Source organism: Fukomys damarensis, unplaced genomic scaffold, assembly GCF_012274545.1.
Source record: "Fukomys damarensis isolate Sample0158 unplaced genomic scaffold, DMR_v1.0_HiC HiC_scaffold_17, whole genome shotgun sequence".
Lineage (NCBI taxonomy): Eukaryota > Metazoa > Chordata > Mammalia > Rodentia > Bathyergidae > Fukomys > Fukomys damarensis.
This window is the reverse complement of record NW_022900929.1, coordinates 1,854,274-1,870,000: the sequence shown is the minus strand read 5'-3', so window position 1 is coordinate 1,870,000 and position 15,727 is coordinate 1,854,274. Positions and strand designations below refer to the sequence as shown.

The 15,727-nt window shown below is 40.5% G+C and overlaps 1 protein-coding gene and 1 pseudogene across 1 annotated transcript in view; both read left to right on the top strand.

Moving 5' to 3' along the window:
* The window catches only part of Lmtk2 (lemur tyrosine kinase 2), a 91,035-nt gene that overhangs the window by 37,897 nt on the left and 37,411 nt on the right, over window positions 1-15,727 (top strand). The window contains exons 5-6 of the mRNA XM_010642750.1: window positions 729-847; window positions 5,849-5,936. Of these exons, the coding sequence (XP_010641052.1) occupies window positions 729-847; window positions 5,849-5,936 (207 nt within the window). The remainder of the gene's footprint in view (window positions 1-728; window positions 848-5,848; window positions 5,937-15,727) is intronic.
* LOC117286618 lies at window positions 2,436-2,525 on the top strand (annotated as a pseudogene).

Sequence of the window (15,727 nt, the reverse complement as noted above, 5' to 3'; positions counted from 1 at the left end):
TTTTTTTTTTTTTTTTTTTTTTGGTACCGGGGATCAAACTCAGGACCTTCTGCTTGCAAGGCAGGCAGTGGCACCACTGACTAAATCCCCGACCCTGTCCTTCTCTTTTAACTGAAATTTTAGTGCTTGCCTTTGAAGATTTCACTGAAGATAAAGGCCTGGTGTTGTTGGAAGATGATGGATTTAAAATTTTTTCAGCACAGCAGCAGTTTGTACATAGGCAGCTTGTTAGCTTCCTTCCTCATGTGGGCAGCAAACTAAATGACAGTTTAGTTGAAGTGTTTCTGTGAAGTACTTGAGTCACATTTGAATTGAACTTATAAATTGCTCTTCTATAATGTTATGGTTTATTGCTATGAAAATGTGGTTAAAATAAATAGAAGACATAGATATGTATATGTATGTTATGAATGTTGTAAATATAATGAATAGATTTATTTAGTTTATTATTAGTATATGGTTGTGATACCTAGATACATATCGCATCTTAATCATTTTTTCCTTCTTCTTCCCTTCCCCTCTTGCCCTCCTATCTCTCCCTGATGAATAGATTTAAATGTCCCTTTCCCTGAAAAAGTATCAGAGTTTTCTGAACTTTTTTATAAGTTAATATGTAAAGTAATCAAAGGCCATCTAATTGGTTTTCCTAAATTCCATTTCCTGGTAAATGAGACATCTTTATCATTTTGATGAAAGTGACACACAAAAAAATTGTTCTTTGGTTTTAGGTCCTTCTTGGAGAGATTTATACAGGCACAAGTGTGGCAAGAGTAATAGTGAAGGAGTTAAAAGCAAGTGCAAGCCCAAAGGAACAAGATACTTTTTTGAAAAATGGTGAACCTTACTAGTAAGTAAGCCTTAGCATGTATTCTGTAAACATAGTGTGTGGTCTTTTGAAAACCAAGCATTGAAAACTACTTTGAGGTTTCTGCTTGCAACATGCATGATTAAGTAAGACCAGAATCTCATAAGATCCAAAACATCCAAATTTCAACTGAAAGTCACTTACCATCTTAAGAGCCAGGAGAACTCAACTTGAATAATTAAAAAATAGCCAACACTACGATGGCAGAGATGCTAGAATTATCTCACAAGTATTTTAAAGCAGCCATCACAGAAATGCCTCAGTGAACATGTGCAGTACACACAAAACATGAAACATACAGTCTCAACAAAGAATAGAAGACTGAAAGAAGACCTAAATGGAAATTTTAGAATTGAAAATTACAGTAACTGAAATTGATGGGCTCAGTAGCCAAATGGAAAGGAGACAATAAAGAAGCAGTGAAGTTGAAGATGAAACAGTAAGTATTGCCTACTTTGAACAAAAAGACTTGAAAAAAAATGAATAAAGACCCAGGGACACTGGGGACTATGACAGACAATTCTGGCATTTGTGTCATAGATATCTTAGAGTGAAGGGATATAAAAGATGGCTGGGAAAAAAGCATTCAAAACAACAGAGGCTTTAGAAAATCACTAAATTTAAAAAGACAAAAAAACTATAAATTGAAGAAATTGAGCAATTCCCAATCAAATTAAACCCAAACTTCTGAAAACTAAAGACAAACAACTTTTGAAAAAGAAAAACAATTTGAATGACATTGGATTCCTTGTCACTAACCCCGGAGAACAGAAGGAAATGAGACGGCATTTTTGAAGTGCTAAAGAATCATAAAAGTATATATCCAGAGAAAATATCCTTCAAGAATTATGGAAGTATTAAGGCATTCTCAGATAAAGGAAAAAACTAAGACAGTTTCATTTCCAGCAAACTTAGCTACTCTTAAAAGACATTTTTTTTCTACAGGGAAAAGAAATAATAAAAGAACGGATCTCAGAACATTAAGAAGGGAGAGGAAACAGTAGAAAGAACAAAAATATAGCTGAACTTCCTCAATTTAATTCAGAGCTCTAAAAACCCTACATCTGCCACATACTTAATGGTGAAAGACTGAATGCTTTTTATCCTGTGATGAGGACAGCACATAGATGTTTGCTCTCACTGGTGTTACTCAACATGGTGTGGAAGTTGTAGGGTACAAGATCATATGAAAGTCAGTGTTGGGCTAGAGGGGTGTAGAGCACTTGCCTAGCAACCACAAGGATCTGGGTTCCATCCCAAGCACATCCTCCTCCTAATTCTAAAAAGTCAATTTTATTTCTATAGATTAGCAATGCCTACATGACAACTAAAATTTAAAATATTGTAATATTTAATTTCTTTCTCAAAAATAAACATGTGGTATGTATATGCTAAAAACTACAAAGGCTGACCAAAGAAAATCAAAGATATAAATAAGTGAAATCTTCAATGCTCATGGACTAAAGATTCCGTGTAATAAAATTCTCGAGTCTTCACAAATTGATTGTTTACTGCATTTCCTATTGAAATCCCACTAAGCTTTTAAAACCTTTGTGTGATATTATAACTCTTGCTTCAGCAGCACTTATACTAAAATTTGGAACAATACAGAGATTAGAATGGCCCCATGCAGAAGGATGCCACACAAATTTGTTTTTTTAAAAGAAAGAAAAATTACAAAGTCATATGGAAAAGCAAAGGAAGTAGAATAGCCAAAACAAGAACAAGAAGTAGTAAACTTAGAAAAATTGCTCTCCTCTTTTAAACCTCGTGTATGTATAGGTACTTTCCTGAGGATACAGGCAGAGTGGTAGACACACAGACAGACAGAGCAGAGCAGGGAATCTACAAATAGCCCTGCTGTTTTGGTTGTGGCCACTTGATTTTTTGACAGCAGTACAGAAGCAGCTGAATAGATGAAAGATGGCCTTTGCATCAAGAGGTGCTAGAGTAAATAGATATTTAAGAAAGATTCTTGGAAACCTCAAATCTTTTACACAGTTTAATTCATTATGGACCATAGTTTAAAATGTAAAAAATAAAATGAAAGATTTTAAGAATATACCATAGAAGTGTGAGACTTAGAGTTTAATGAAAGATTTTTAGACATAACACTAAAAACAAGGTCCTTAAAAGAAAAAAAAAAGGTAAATCTCATTGTCAAAATTATAACCACTTGCTCTTTGACAGACCTTGGTAAAAGAATGAAAAGATCAGCTTCAGACTGGGATAAAATACTAACACCAATGTAAGATTCTTATCTAGGATTTAGAAAGAATTCTCATAACTTAGCAGGAAACAACAAGAACAAAAATGAAAGCAAGAGTCCGGTTAGGAAAATGTCAAAAGACATTAAGAGACATCTTATAAAAGAGTATGTATGTGTGGATAATAAGTAACCACATGAAAAGATGTTCAGCATCATAGCAACTAAAATAATTGAGATCACAGTGAGATATCACTGCATATGTGTTAGAAAAGGTAGTGACAATACAAAATACCAATGAGAATGAGGAGAAACTAGGTCTTATGTCCATTGATAGTGGATGTGTGTGTGTGTCCCTTAGCACCCAAGGGCATTGGGTCCAGGACCCCCTGTAGATACCAGTCTCCAAAGATGCTCAAGTCCCTTATATAAGATGGCAGAGATTTGCATGTAACCCAAGCACATCCTCCTGTATGTTTTCAGTCATCTCTTTAGGTTATTTATAACATCCAATATGATAGAAGTGCTGTGTGAACATTTATATTGTGTGGGGGATAAGGACAAGAACGAATGTACATACTTAGTACAAATGCAATATTTCTTTTCCAAATATTTTCAATCTTCGTTGGGTTGAATATATAAATGTTGAGCCTGTGGAAATGGAGGGCCAATATAGTATATCAAGAGAGGTTTATTTTAAGGAATTGGGTTATACAAGTGTGCATGTTGGCAAGTCCAAAATTTGGGCAATCCAAGGAAGAGTCAGTGCTAATGGTTCAAGTCTGAAGGTTGTCTGCTGACAGAATTACCTCTTACCTGGGGGAAGTTAATCTTCTTTTCTATTGAAGTCTTCAGCTGATGAATGAGACCCATCCTTATTATGAAGGGATCTACTTTGCCTTAAGTCCACCAATGTAAATGATAATCATGCCCCAAAACCCTCACAAAAACATCCAAAATGATGTTTGTCCAATATCTGTGCACTGTGGTTCTGCCAAACTGACATATCAAGTTAACCATCATCTCATGCAGCCTAACAATTATACCCCTGGTCATTTACTCTAGAGAAATGAAAGGGGTTTTTTTTGGGGGGGTTACCGGGGATTGAACTCAGGACCTTGCACTAGTGAAGCAGCTGGCGGCACCGCTGAGCTAAATCGCTGGCCCAAAAAATGGAAGCTTTTACATTTGTCCCCTTCCATGAGTGTTCATAGTGCTTTATTTATAATAGCAAAAAATTAAAATAAAAACAAAACAAAGTTATAATGTCCCTCAGTACATGAATGGATAAACAAACTGTGGTGCATCCATGTTGTGGAATCCTGGTGCACAAAAGAAAGGATTAAAGTTCTGATAGTTGTAACAGCTGGAGTGATCTCACAGGGACTATTATAGGAAAAAAATTCTCAAAAGCCACATCCCGTTTGATTGTTTATGTAATACAGATTGAGCATCCTTAATTAGAAGTCAAAAATACTCCAAGTTCTGAATCTCTGAATGCAAGCACAATACCACAGGTGGAATTTGCATGTCTGAGTAAGTGACTTGTTATGGTTAAAACTCAGATGCCCTAAAAATGTTATGTAAAGTTAGCTTCAGGACGTGTGTATGAACCATAATTTAATTCTTTCTGGACTTAGGTTCCAAGAAAGCTCGTTATGTATATACAGATATTCCAAAATCTGAAGAAATGTCTCAGGTATTTTGGATAAGGAATACTGAACCTGTATTTTTGAAATGATAACATAGAAATGGGAAACAGTTTAATGGTTTAAGGAAAAAAATGAGTAGTTTGGAGCAGATGTTTGTGCTTGATAGACTAGTTTTGTCCCTCTATTGCCGTGGCGGTCACACAGTCCACATGTGTGGGGACGCAATTAGAGCACTTCCTCCCACAGGCCAGTCCCTGGTTTTGGTCTTGTGCAGTAGGCAGTTGCGTCATGAATAACCACCAAGAGACACTGATGGGAGGTACCAGAGCGCACTGTATTGACTTTGCAATTTTCTCAGTTGTTTCAAAATAAGTTTGTATGTTTGTTTAAATATTTTGGCATGTCTTTTATCTTTATTTTTCTTTTGGAAAAAGAAATTTTCCAAAAAATTTGCACATACTATGGAAATACTAGATAGCCTAAAGGAGAAACTTATTTAATATCTGGACTGAAATGCTTATTAAATTTGTATATTTGCTGGGCCGGGGATTTAGTTCAATAGCACTGTGCCTGTCTCGCAAGTGCAAGGTCCTGAGTTTGACCCCCAGTACAGGGGAAAAAAATTTTGTATATTTGTCTGCTTATTTTAAATTCCACCTCAAAATATTATCTCTAAACTTAAATTGCTAAGAGAAAAGATTCTTATAGGAGAGGGTTTTTTTTGGGGGGTTGCCTCTTTTTTGCTGTATTGGAGTGAAACCCAGGGCCTTGCACATGTTACTGAGCTGTATCTCCGACCTTTTTTAAAAATTATGATGTGTATTAGCTAAGTTACCTGAGTTCATCTCCAGCTTGTGATCCTCCTGTCTCAGCCTTCTGAATAGCTGGAATTACAGGTACCTGACTAGGAGTTCTTTTTTAGTGTATGAAAAGACTCCACTTGAGCTTTGAATAATTTAGTCATTAGGTAACTTAGTCTATATCTATTACACATACTCTTAACATGATCTTTTCAGTTGTGATAAATATTTAAATCAGTTGAATGTTAAAACTTGAATTGCTATATGGACAGTTTTTCTAGCATGCTTCCTCTGAATGTAATACTGTGGTTTTTATTTTGACCAGTATTCTTCAGCATCCAAATATTCTCCAGTGTGTTGGACAGTGTGTAGAAGCAATTCCCTATCTTCTGGTGTTTGAATTCTGTGACTTGGTAAGTTTTTAGTAGAAATTCAAATTGAAAGGTTGCAAGGGTTATACCCAGGGGCTTTTATTGTTTTGTTTTTTGGCGGGGAACCCAGACCCTTTGCACTAGGTGACATCCCAAGCCCATTTTCATCAATACTATGGATTGAACCCACCTAGTTATATCCCCAGTCCTTTTTAATTTTTATTTTGGAAAAGGTTCTCACCAATTTGCCCAGAGAGGCCTCATACTTGTAGTATTCTGCCTGAGCCTCCTAAAGAATAGCTGGAACTGTAGGCATGAGCCGCTGTGCCCAGTTTTCCAGCTGTTTTGATGAATAGAAAATGGTGGGCTTGGAAATACTTTTTATCTGTCCCCCATCTGAACATCTTTGTAATATAGTAGCTCACTGCCTTTGATCATCGTATTAAGCAGCACTTCTACAGTGTTTCATTATACTCCAAGCCCTGAGCTAGGTTCTTTATGCTCCTCACCACATTGAATCAAGAAAAACTCCTGAGTTAGGTACTAATATTTGTTCATACTTTACATGTGATTAAAGTAAGACTGGGGCAGGAGGGTCAGGAAAATGTATTCTTCCTAAGACCTTGAGGTCTTCATTTGGGCTTGGCATTTTGAATTTCTGATTTTCCCTGTTGGGAAAGCCCAAGAATACTCCTTACCAGTAGCATACCCATAATCTGCCAGTTTTAAAATGGTGAATATATGTAACATTTGTACTTTTAAAGGATAACTTGATTTATTTTGTGGATTATTCTGAGCATGATACTCATACTGCTCATAAAGACTTATAGATGGAATAATTTTAATAACAAATTCAGCATGATAATTTTCTGTAAACATGTTTTTAAACTCAGTGCAAAATATTTCATCTTAAGCCTATTTTTTAACACATAATTGTTTTTTCCCAAAAACAGTTCATCAAATTTATTAGGTTTTAATTGACTTCTTTGCATCATCTTAGTTTTCAGAACATTAAAACTTTCTTGTCTATGCACAGAAAATTAGGAGTACCCCAGGATAAATCCCCAGTTAATTCAAGTAACGTTTCCATCTGTTAAGATAGAAAGACCGTTCCATCTCCCTCGCAAGTGCAAGGTCCCGAGTTCGGTCCCCAGTACCAAGAAAATAAAATTGAGCTCTGTAAATATTGTGAATGTTTTTATCTTTGATTTCTAAATGTGATTTGAACTTTTCTATCATTGATAGAGGTGGTTAATTACAAAGGAAAATTAATTAATAAATGATACACCTCCTCTCATTCTGTTGTGTCACAGTGACCCCCCTGAGTCGCTGTGGCTTGACTTACACTAACAAAGTAATTCTCACTCCTTTTACCTTTTGATTTTGGGTAAGCTGCAACTCTGTCCAGCTAACATTCTAGGATCAGTTTTCTTTGTCTCTGTGAATGCTGGTGTGCATGCACACACACACACACACACACACACACACACACACACACAAATACACAAATGTATATTCTGGTGCTGTTTCCTATGATGTTTATGGGGCTTTTGGGTCAAGTTTATGAGGTTGCTCAAATCTCCTACATCCTTGTGCATTTTGGGGTGAGAAGAAAGGGATTGAGAGGATTTGAATCAATTCTCTGTCAGTTACTGAAAGAAGCATATTAAAATTTCCATTCTGATGATGGACTTTCCTTATAATTCTGGTTATTTTGCTTTATACCTTTTGATACTTTGTTGTGTGGGAATACAAATTTAGATTTAGGCACTGGTGATATAGCTTGGTAATAGAGATTTGCCTAGTACTCTTATGTGCAAGGTTCTGGATTCTATATCTGGAATTGTTAAAAGAAAATCAGATTTAGCATTGGTATGGCTTCCTAAAATTTGAACCTTTTAGCATATGAAAGGGCCATCTTTAAGGTTCAAAGCATCTCTATTAATCTTCAGTCTTGGTCACTTAAAATAGAACATTTACATTTATTGTAGTTAATGAGATTTTGGAACTTTCTCTACCTAATTGGTACTAATTAGTTTTCTTCCCTCTACCATTTTTTTTTTTTTAGATTCTTGATTTTCCTTCTTCAGTTTTCCCATCTACTAATTAGATTTTTAGATACTGTTTCTTGATTTTGTGTGCAACTACCCTGGATATTACAATGTGCATATTAAACTTAGTTTTTTTAACCTGGCTGCAAAGAAACTGGGATCTCTTAGAAGTCTCACTGTGTGTGAGGAAACCGGGAATTAAATTTATTCTCTGGGCTGTTCCTGTAGTTCCTTCTGTATTGAAGGGTGCTTTGTTACCGGACCGGACACTTACATCACCGGACATCATGCAGCAGCCCTGAGACCCAGGGGCACAGTGTAGTTTTGTCCTCTAGGTATCATAGGTGGGGGCACCAATGGTAAGCTATGTACTAGGTGCATGCAGACTAAGAGGCAGGAGTTTTTGATGTTTCTAGACAGTTTTATTTTGTTTTGGTTTTTGGTTTTTAGTGGTTTTGTTTTTTGGTTTTTTGTTTTTTTTTTTTAGTACTGTGGCTCGAACTCGGGTCTTTGCACTTGCAAGACAGGTGGTGGAACCACTGAGCTAAATCCCCAGCCCTCTGACAGTTTTATTGAGTATTCTGTGTTGCTTACCTCAGTATTATCAGAGCTGTAATATTTAATGGTCCCAGCTTATGACAACATGGAAATAACTTTTTCATCTATATCCGTGTGACCAACATACTAGATGATTTTGGTGCTGGCAGACCATGGAGCGAAAAAGTAGTAATTTAATCTGAAATAGTAATTTAATCTGTTTTTTTTTATAAACACTTAGAACATAACTAGATACACAACTCATTTACTGTTACCACACATGATCTAGTTCTGACAAGACTGCAATGTTCTTTGTATCTTTGTCACTGTACAGACTTCATATTAAATTCCATTGGCTTCCATACTTTTCAGTTGAAAATTATGTATGCTCTCCATAATTAACAAGTGTGACTCCTTGAAGCCTCTGTGGCACATGTAACTCCTGAAAACTTAACTTGAGCTTAGCTTTCATCCCCACCAAAAACTTCTCTTGGCAACGTGGAGCTTGTACATATGTCTGATTTAAGTGTGCCACCCAGTAGGACAATGATCAACAATAAATTTTTTTTTTTTTTTTGGTACCGGGGATTGAACTTGGGCCCTTGCGCTTGCAAAGCAAGTGGCGGAACCACTGAGCCAAATCCCCAGCCCTCGGCAATAAAATTTTAAAAGCAACCAGTTTTTCTAAAAAGACTAAAATTGGAATTATTATATGATCTAGCAATTTCTCTTTTAGGATATTCCCAAAAGAAGTGAAGGCAGGGTCTAGAATAGGTGCTTGCCTGCCCAAGTTCACAGCAGCATCATTTACTGTGGCTAAAGGATGGAGGCCACCCAAGTGGTGGCTGTTCATGGGTTAGTAGATAAAACGTAGAGTTATACACACAATGGAATATTGTTTAGCCTTTATAAGGGAAGAAGTTCTGATACATGTGACAATATGCATGAACCTTGAGTACAATATGTTAAGTGAAATAAGCCAATCACAAAAGACACTGTATGACTCCTCTTGTAGGCAGGACCTAGAGCTGTCAAATTCAGAGAAAGCAGAAGGATGGTTTTCAGGGACTGGGATAAAGGAAGAAAATTATTAAATGGATGCAGAGTTTTGGTATTGCAAAATTAAAAAGTACTGAAAAGGGATGGTAGTGATGGCTGTATAAGTAATGAACATGGTAAATTTTATGATAAGTATATTTGCCACAAAAATTGCATTGGTAATTACTGCTAGTTAAGATGCTGTCTGGTGTTTACCTATACTAGGAGGAGGCTGATACACCCTTTGGAAGTCTCTGGGCATGACTTGGCATGACTGATCTCAGACCAATGTAAATCTTTTGCCCGGGGGGGGGGGTCCCTCCACATTCATTGCCTGCAAGTGTAAAGTCACAGTTGTCTCTGTGGGCTGGCTTCAGGCTCATAACTCTGGGCCCTAGGAAGCCTTAAGGCTTTAAAGGGACAGGTTCTGTAGCACCACTGACTCGGTGCTGATCAGGTCACTGGCCCTGAAGTCTGGCTGCCCTGGGCACAGTTTGTGTGGAGACAGTATGGCAGAGCAGTCTGGGGATGGGATGGGATGGGGGGTCAGCCCAGTGAGCAGAGGATGCCGCCTCACAGACTTTGGGGATGTACTCAGGACACACCAGGCCCTTATCTGGACACTCTGCCCTTCCCAGGCCTGCATGTCCAGCACTGCCCACCAGACCAGCCTGATCAGAGGAGTGAAATCCAGGGCAAGAAATACCCTTTGGCCACTGTCCCTGCCCTAATCATAGCTGTTGTGGCTGCAGTGAATGGACCACCCATCTCCACGTGTTCTCAGGTTACAGAGATACTGAACATTGACCTTTTCAGCCCTTACCACACAGCAGTCATTCCGAATGATAACATCTTTCAAGTAGAAAGGAGAGAATACTTTTGCCCTTAAGTAATTCCATATAAAATGAAACTATCATCACTTCTCACCCTTTTGGCTAAGATCAAATGTAGTAAAATAGAACCACCAGCTTGGTTTTAGAAAGCTTGGAATCTAATGAAAACTGCTGAGTTTGGTAGCTAGTACGTAGCAACCAGCTAGTTTGCAGCAGTTGGCAGTGTGTGTGAGAGGGCTTGAGGGTTACTGCAGGGTAGTAGTAGGTATACAGTGCTCTCACAGGAAAATCCAGACAATGAAGTTGACCTCTGGTTGAGGGTCACTCATTCAACAGAAATGTCTTGGGCACCTGTGAAGTGCAGAGAGCTGTGCTGGGGCTGAGGGAATAGAGGTGGCTGCACTGGGTCGCTGCCTTTTCCACCTGTGGAGCCAGGTTTAGACATCTGTAAAGTTCCACCTGTGAAACGATAGAACAAATAGTAGGTGCGCATTAAATCGTGGTTAGTTTTACCGGTTTAATGGGGGATAATCACTCACCAAATAGGGGTTTGAGCAGCTAATGACAGTGCCACTAAGAACTGTGATTGTTCAGGCTCAAAGTAAACATGCTGGTGCACTGCAAGAATAAATAAACTAAAATGAAGTTTTGCTTTTGTTTTTGCTGTGCTGGGGATGGAACTCATGGCCTTAGCTAATCTGCAAATCAAGTGCTCTGCCACCTAGCCACACCCTTGGCCCTTTGCTTTGATTAGTGTGTACAGAACTATAGACATGCTAATTAGGATCTTTTAGGAGGCTTTGAACCGGAAATGACAGTTGCCTGAGTGTTAGAGAGTGAGTGGGTGTGCCTTAGGCAGGAGAGGATGGCAGGAAAGCAAGATCTGGCTCTGAGAGCAGGTGATTGACCCAGGAGTGTGGAGCTAGCTTGGGGACCTGTTGACCTGGTGGGAGAGGCAGGCAGGACTTGCTGGGCACCACCAAATGGCAGGGTGAAAGACAGGGAAGTGACCATACTGCAGGCCCAGGTGATAAAGAGCAGAGATTCAACTTTTTTCTGGTTAGCACTTCCTTCACCTCTATCACTGGATGCCAAAGCAGGGGGATGCTTGTCTTCGGGGTGTGTTCTTGGATACAGTGTACTCCTTTACAGTGTTCAGCTACTAAAGCAGCCAGTGAATTTCTAAATGCAGTTAGCAGTGGCCAAATGAGAATGGGGGAGAATCTGCTTGGTATTTGACATGCAGCACGTTCCTCTCCAGGATCTGCTCATTTCTGTCTCTCATTAGGAATAGATGACCTGGCTGGGCAAAGTCCAGGGGCTCTCAGGCCTAGGGCTTTAGACTTCATGGGACCCTTTGTGGCTGACCCCACTGGGCACAGGAACAGAAGGTCTCATCTCTGTGTGCCAGCCTTGTACTGGGCATTGGAGCTTTGTTACTCACTTCCAGAAGGGTCTCCTTGACAGCCCAGTGAAGTCAGAGGCTGAGGAGGGTGGTGGGGGGGACTTGGTGACAAATCCAGCCCCAGTCTGTGTATCCTCAGGACTGACCATGTGTCCTTAGACCTTGCTTTCTAGTTGTCCTGAACACTTTCGTTCATTTGTTTGCCTGGAGTCTTGTAATCAGGGGCATGAAAGTAGAGATTGTGATTGGTGGCAGGATCCCCCTCCCTGTACTTTCAGGGGAGGTAGTTTAAGGCTTCCACCAGCAGGGAGTCTCTATTTAGAATTACTTTGGTACAGAAAATGCCTGATTAGTGGACGTCTCTTGTTGGTAACTATAGTCACTAAGTAAGCCCCGCATACGAGGGACTCTTCTGGGTTTGGGCAGTCATGTCCCTGCCCCTATGGAGCTTGTGTAGAAGCCAGGGATATGGAGTCACAGTGGAACAGATGCAAGGAGGCCAGAGGAGCAGGTGGCTGATGTCCCTGTCTCAGAGCCAGCAGAAGAGATGCTTGTGCTGAATAAGGACGGCTGCACTGTGAGGCTTGGCAGTGGGGGTGTGGGGCAGTTGGATGAGGAGGGCTTATTCCCAGTCTCTGGCCTTGCCCTGGGCTGGTGCTTGTCCAGAGCTTTTGTGTCCCACACCTGGCATGGCCCTGATTGCTTTTTTTTTTTTTTTTTTGTACCAGGGATTGAACTCAGGACTTTGTGCTTGCAAAGCAGGCGCAGTGCCACTGAGCTACATCCCTAGCCCCCTGATCGCTTTTGACAAGGTTTTTTCTGCTCACCCTGCTGCTCTCCTCGTGCCACCCCAGAACCAGCTCCCTCATGTCCCACTGCTTCCATGGCCACCCTGTTCCTCACTGCTGACAACCTGGCCCAGGCCCACCAGCCGAGGTGCTGAGGAAGCCCTGGTCTCTATGTGTTCTGTGCCTGGTGCTCATGTGCTGCAGGCTGCTGCTGCCACCAGGGTCCTATGGTCCCTAGCTACTGTGTAGCTGCTACGCGGTTGGGCACATGGCCCCATGGGACTGCCCAGCACTGGGAACCTGTCTTATCCAGATGTATTTTTCTATATTAGCTGTCTTTGGTCAGGTTTCATATACAGAGTGATGAAATAATATAATAAATTTAAAGCCCAATAAAAATGTGGAATTACAGATTTACTCCAAGTTCATTATTATTAGGCAGTTAATTGAAACACTGGTTTCACTGGCTGGCACCACTTTGGGAAAATGGTTGTCCTGGCTTTAATTTGGGGGAACATCCTTTGAAATGTCCCTGTAAGTCTTTTCTTCCTCCTACTCAGGGAACAGATGTTGAACATGCTATGTGCCTGGGGCTTAGGGACACACTAGGTAGGGAGCTGGCCAGAGTCTAGCACCTCCATCTTCTGTTGGGAGAGACAGAAGGTTAGGGAGCAGTCTGGGAGCCTCATGGCTTAATTTGAATAAAACAGCTGACCCTGGCTATTTATTGGCAGCAGGGAGGCCTTTTAGGCTGTGGCCAGAGAGCCTCAAGATGGGTGTATCTTAGACCCCATGCAGCAGTGGCCTTCCTGAAGGAAGTCTGGCTCCAAATTTACTTTGAAAATAAGGTCAGAAACTGCTGATGGTGTGGAGGTAGGGTCTAGAGACAGGACTAACAAGTGACATTTTCATTCTTGGTCTGATCTGCTGGAAAATGGTGGTGTCATTTACTGCCATGAAGCTGGTCAGCATTTTGGGGCTGGATGTGTTAGGCTCGAGGGAGGGAGCTCAGTCAGGAAACCAGGGGGCCAGGCCAGAGAGAGGGATATGAGGCCTGGCTTACAGAGCCATGGGATGTATACATTCACTGATCCACTGGTGCAGGGAGTGTCCAGACCCTCAGAGCACAGCAAGAAGAGGTAGAGGCAGTGAAGCGTACCAGGAGGAGAGCCTTCTCCTCGGCACAGAAGGTTGCAGAAGACGTGTTAGAATCTGAGTTGGAGAAGCCAGACTGTGAAGAAGGAAGGAGTGGGCCCCTGGCTGTGTTTTGCTGACATTTGGCAATGCCCCGGGGGGACCAGCTGCAGCTGAAAGGGAGGGATAGGACGCTCTTGTGAGACTGACTGGGTGTGTGAGAAGTCCATCTGAAAGGAAGGGTAGCCAGAAAAACATTTGGTTTTTGTTGGATTTGCCTGAAGCATTTATCATGAGAGCTTTTAGAAGAAATGGACTCTTAGGAGTGTATTTGCATGCATCCATCTATCTGTCTACCTACCTATCTGTCCTGGGGATTGAATCTAAGGCCTTGTGCATGCTAGGTAGACTGAGCTACATCCCCAGGCTCTTTTTAAATGTTTTTGAGACAGAGTCAGGATAAGTTGCCCACGCTGGCTTCAAACTTGGCAGTCCACCTGACTCAGCCGCCTAAGTAGCTGGGATTACAGATGTGCACTACTGTGCTGGGCAGAGCTAAGCTTAAAAAGGCCTAAAGTGAAGGGTGAATAATCGCTGATAATAAAGGAGAGGATGACGTGTTAGGGTAACTGATGGAGGGAACAATCAGAACTTCTAGATAGAGGCGTGACTGAACTTCAGCTAGAAAAACTGTATTTAACTCCATCAGCAAGATATTGGGTATGGCTCTTTGCTTTGTTAATGTTTCATTAAAATTTCTCTTGAAAGATCTGCCAGGCCTGATGGCACATACCTCTGATCCCACCAGCCTGGGAAGTTGAGGCAGGAAGATTACAAGTTCAAGCCCAGCCTGGGCAACTTAGCAAGATCCTATGTCAAAATAAAAATGTAAAAAGAGTTGGAGATATAGTTCAGTGCAAAGATCCTAGGTTAGACCCTCAGTAGCATCCACCCAAATAAATAAATACTGAAAAATTGCAAATGTCCTCAAAATTAACCTCACTTAATATAAAAATGATTAATTTTTAAATTGTAGATTCAGAACTTTTTTTTTTTTACACTGTGTTAAACTTTATCATTGCTCTCACTGTCCTGCAGAAAAGTGCTGGCTAAAGCTGTGCCAGTTTTTTGTGTTGGATTCAGGATGCAGGGATGGGGAACTCATTTGTTCACACCAGGAAGTCACTGCAGCTGCTTGTTTTGAGCTAGTGTACTTAGCCTTTTGCTGCCATCTAGTGTCACAAATTTTTCCCTTAAAGTGTTTTTTGGGGAGTGGTGAAGAAGGAGCTGAGACATCTGAAATCTGGCTAAAAGAAACTTTAATTCAGAATACATAGCTGTTCTTGTTGTCTTTATCTTTTTAAACAGTGGACTAAAGTAATCCATATCTATTCACTAAGCACTCTTAAAACATAAATAAAACATGCTAGATACCTAAACAGATGTGTCTGGTTTTACTAGAATGAGTCAGTTATAAAAGTCTTACTATAATTAAAAGATTTTATGATGATCCCCCCGCCCTTTTTTGGGGGTACCAGGATTGAACTCGGGACCTTGCCCTTGCAAGGCAGGTGGTGGAACCACTGAGCTAAATCCCCAGTCTGATTTTTTTTTCCTTTTGAGTGGTGGCACCAGGAGGGCTCTGAGGACCTTTCTAGAACATTGAACTAACCCTGGATCCCGCTCACACACCACAAGTCTCACCCATGAAGAGCAGTGCTGGAGCGCCTCAGGGATTTCTCAGAGAAAAGACATTTTAAAGGACAGTGAGCAGCATAACCTGGAAAGACTGCATGTGCACCCACCCCCACCCTGCTTCAGGGCCATAGTGACTTGCAAATTGTTCAGTGTTTGCTAGCAGCTATTGTCTGCCTTGAGAATCGACCAGATACAGCATAGTATACTCACACTTTATGAGAGTAACTTTTTCCATAAATGGCTGCAGAAAAGAGTTGGGCAAAAGAATTAAAATGGCCATCTCATTGGTGATGCCAGCGGACTTACGCTGTGTTTGCGTTTAGTTTCTATATGGGCTACCTTAGGAAAA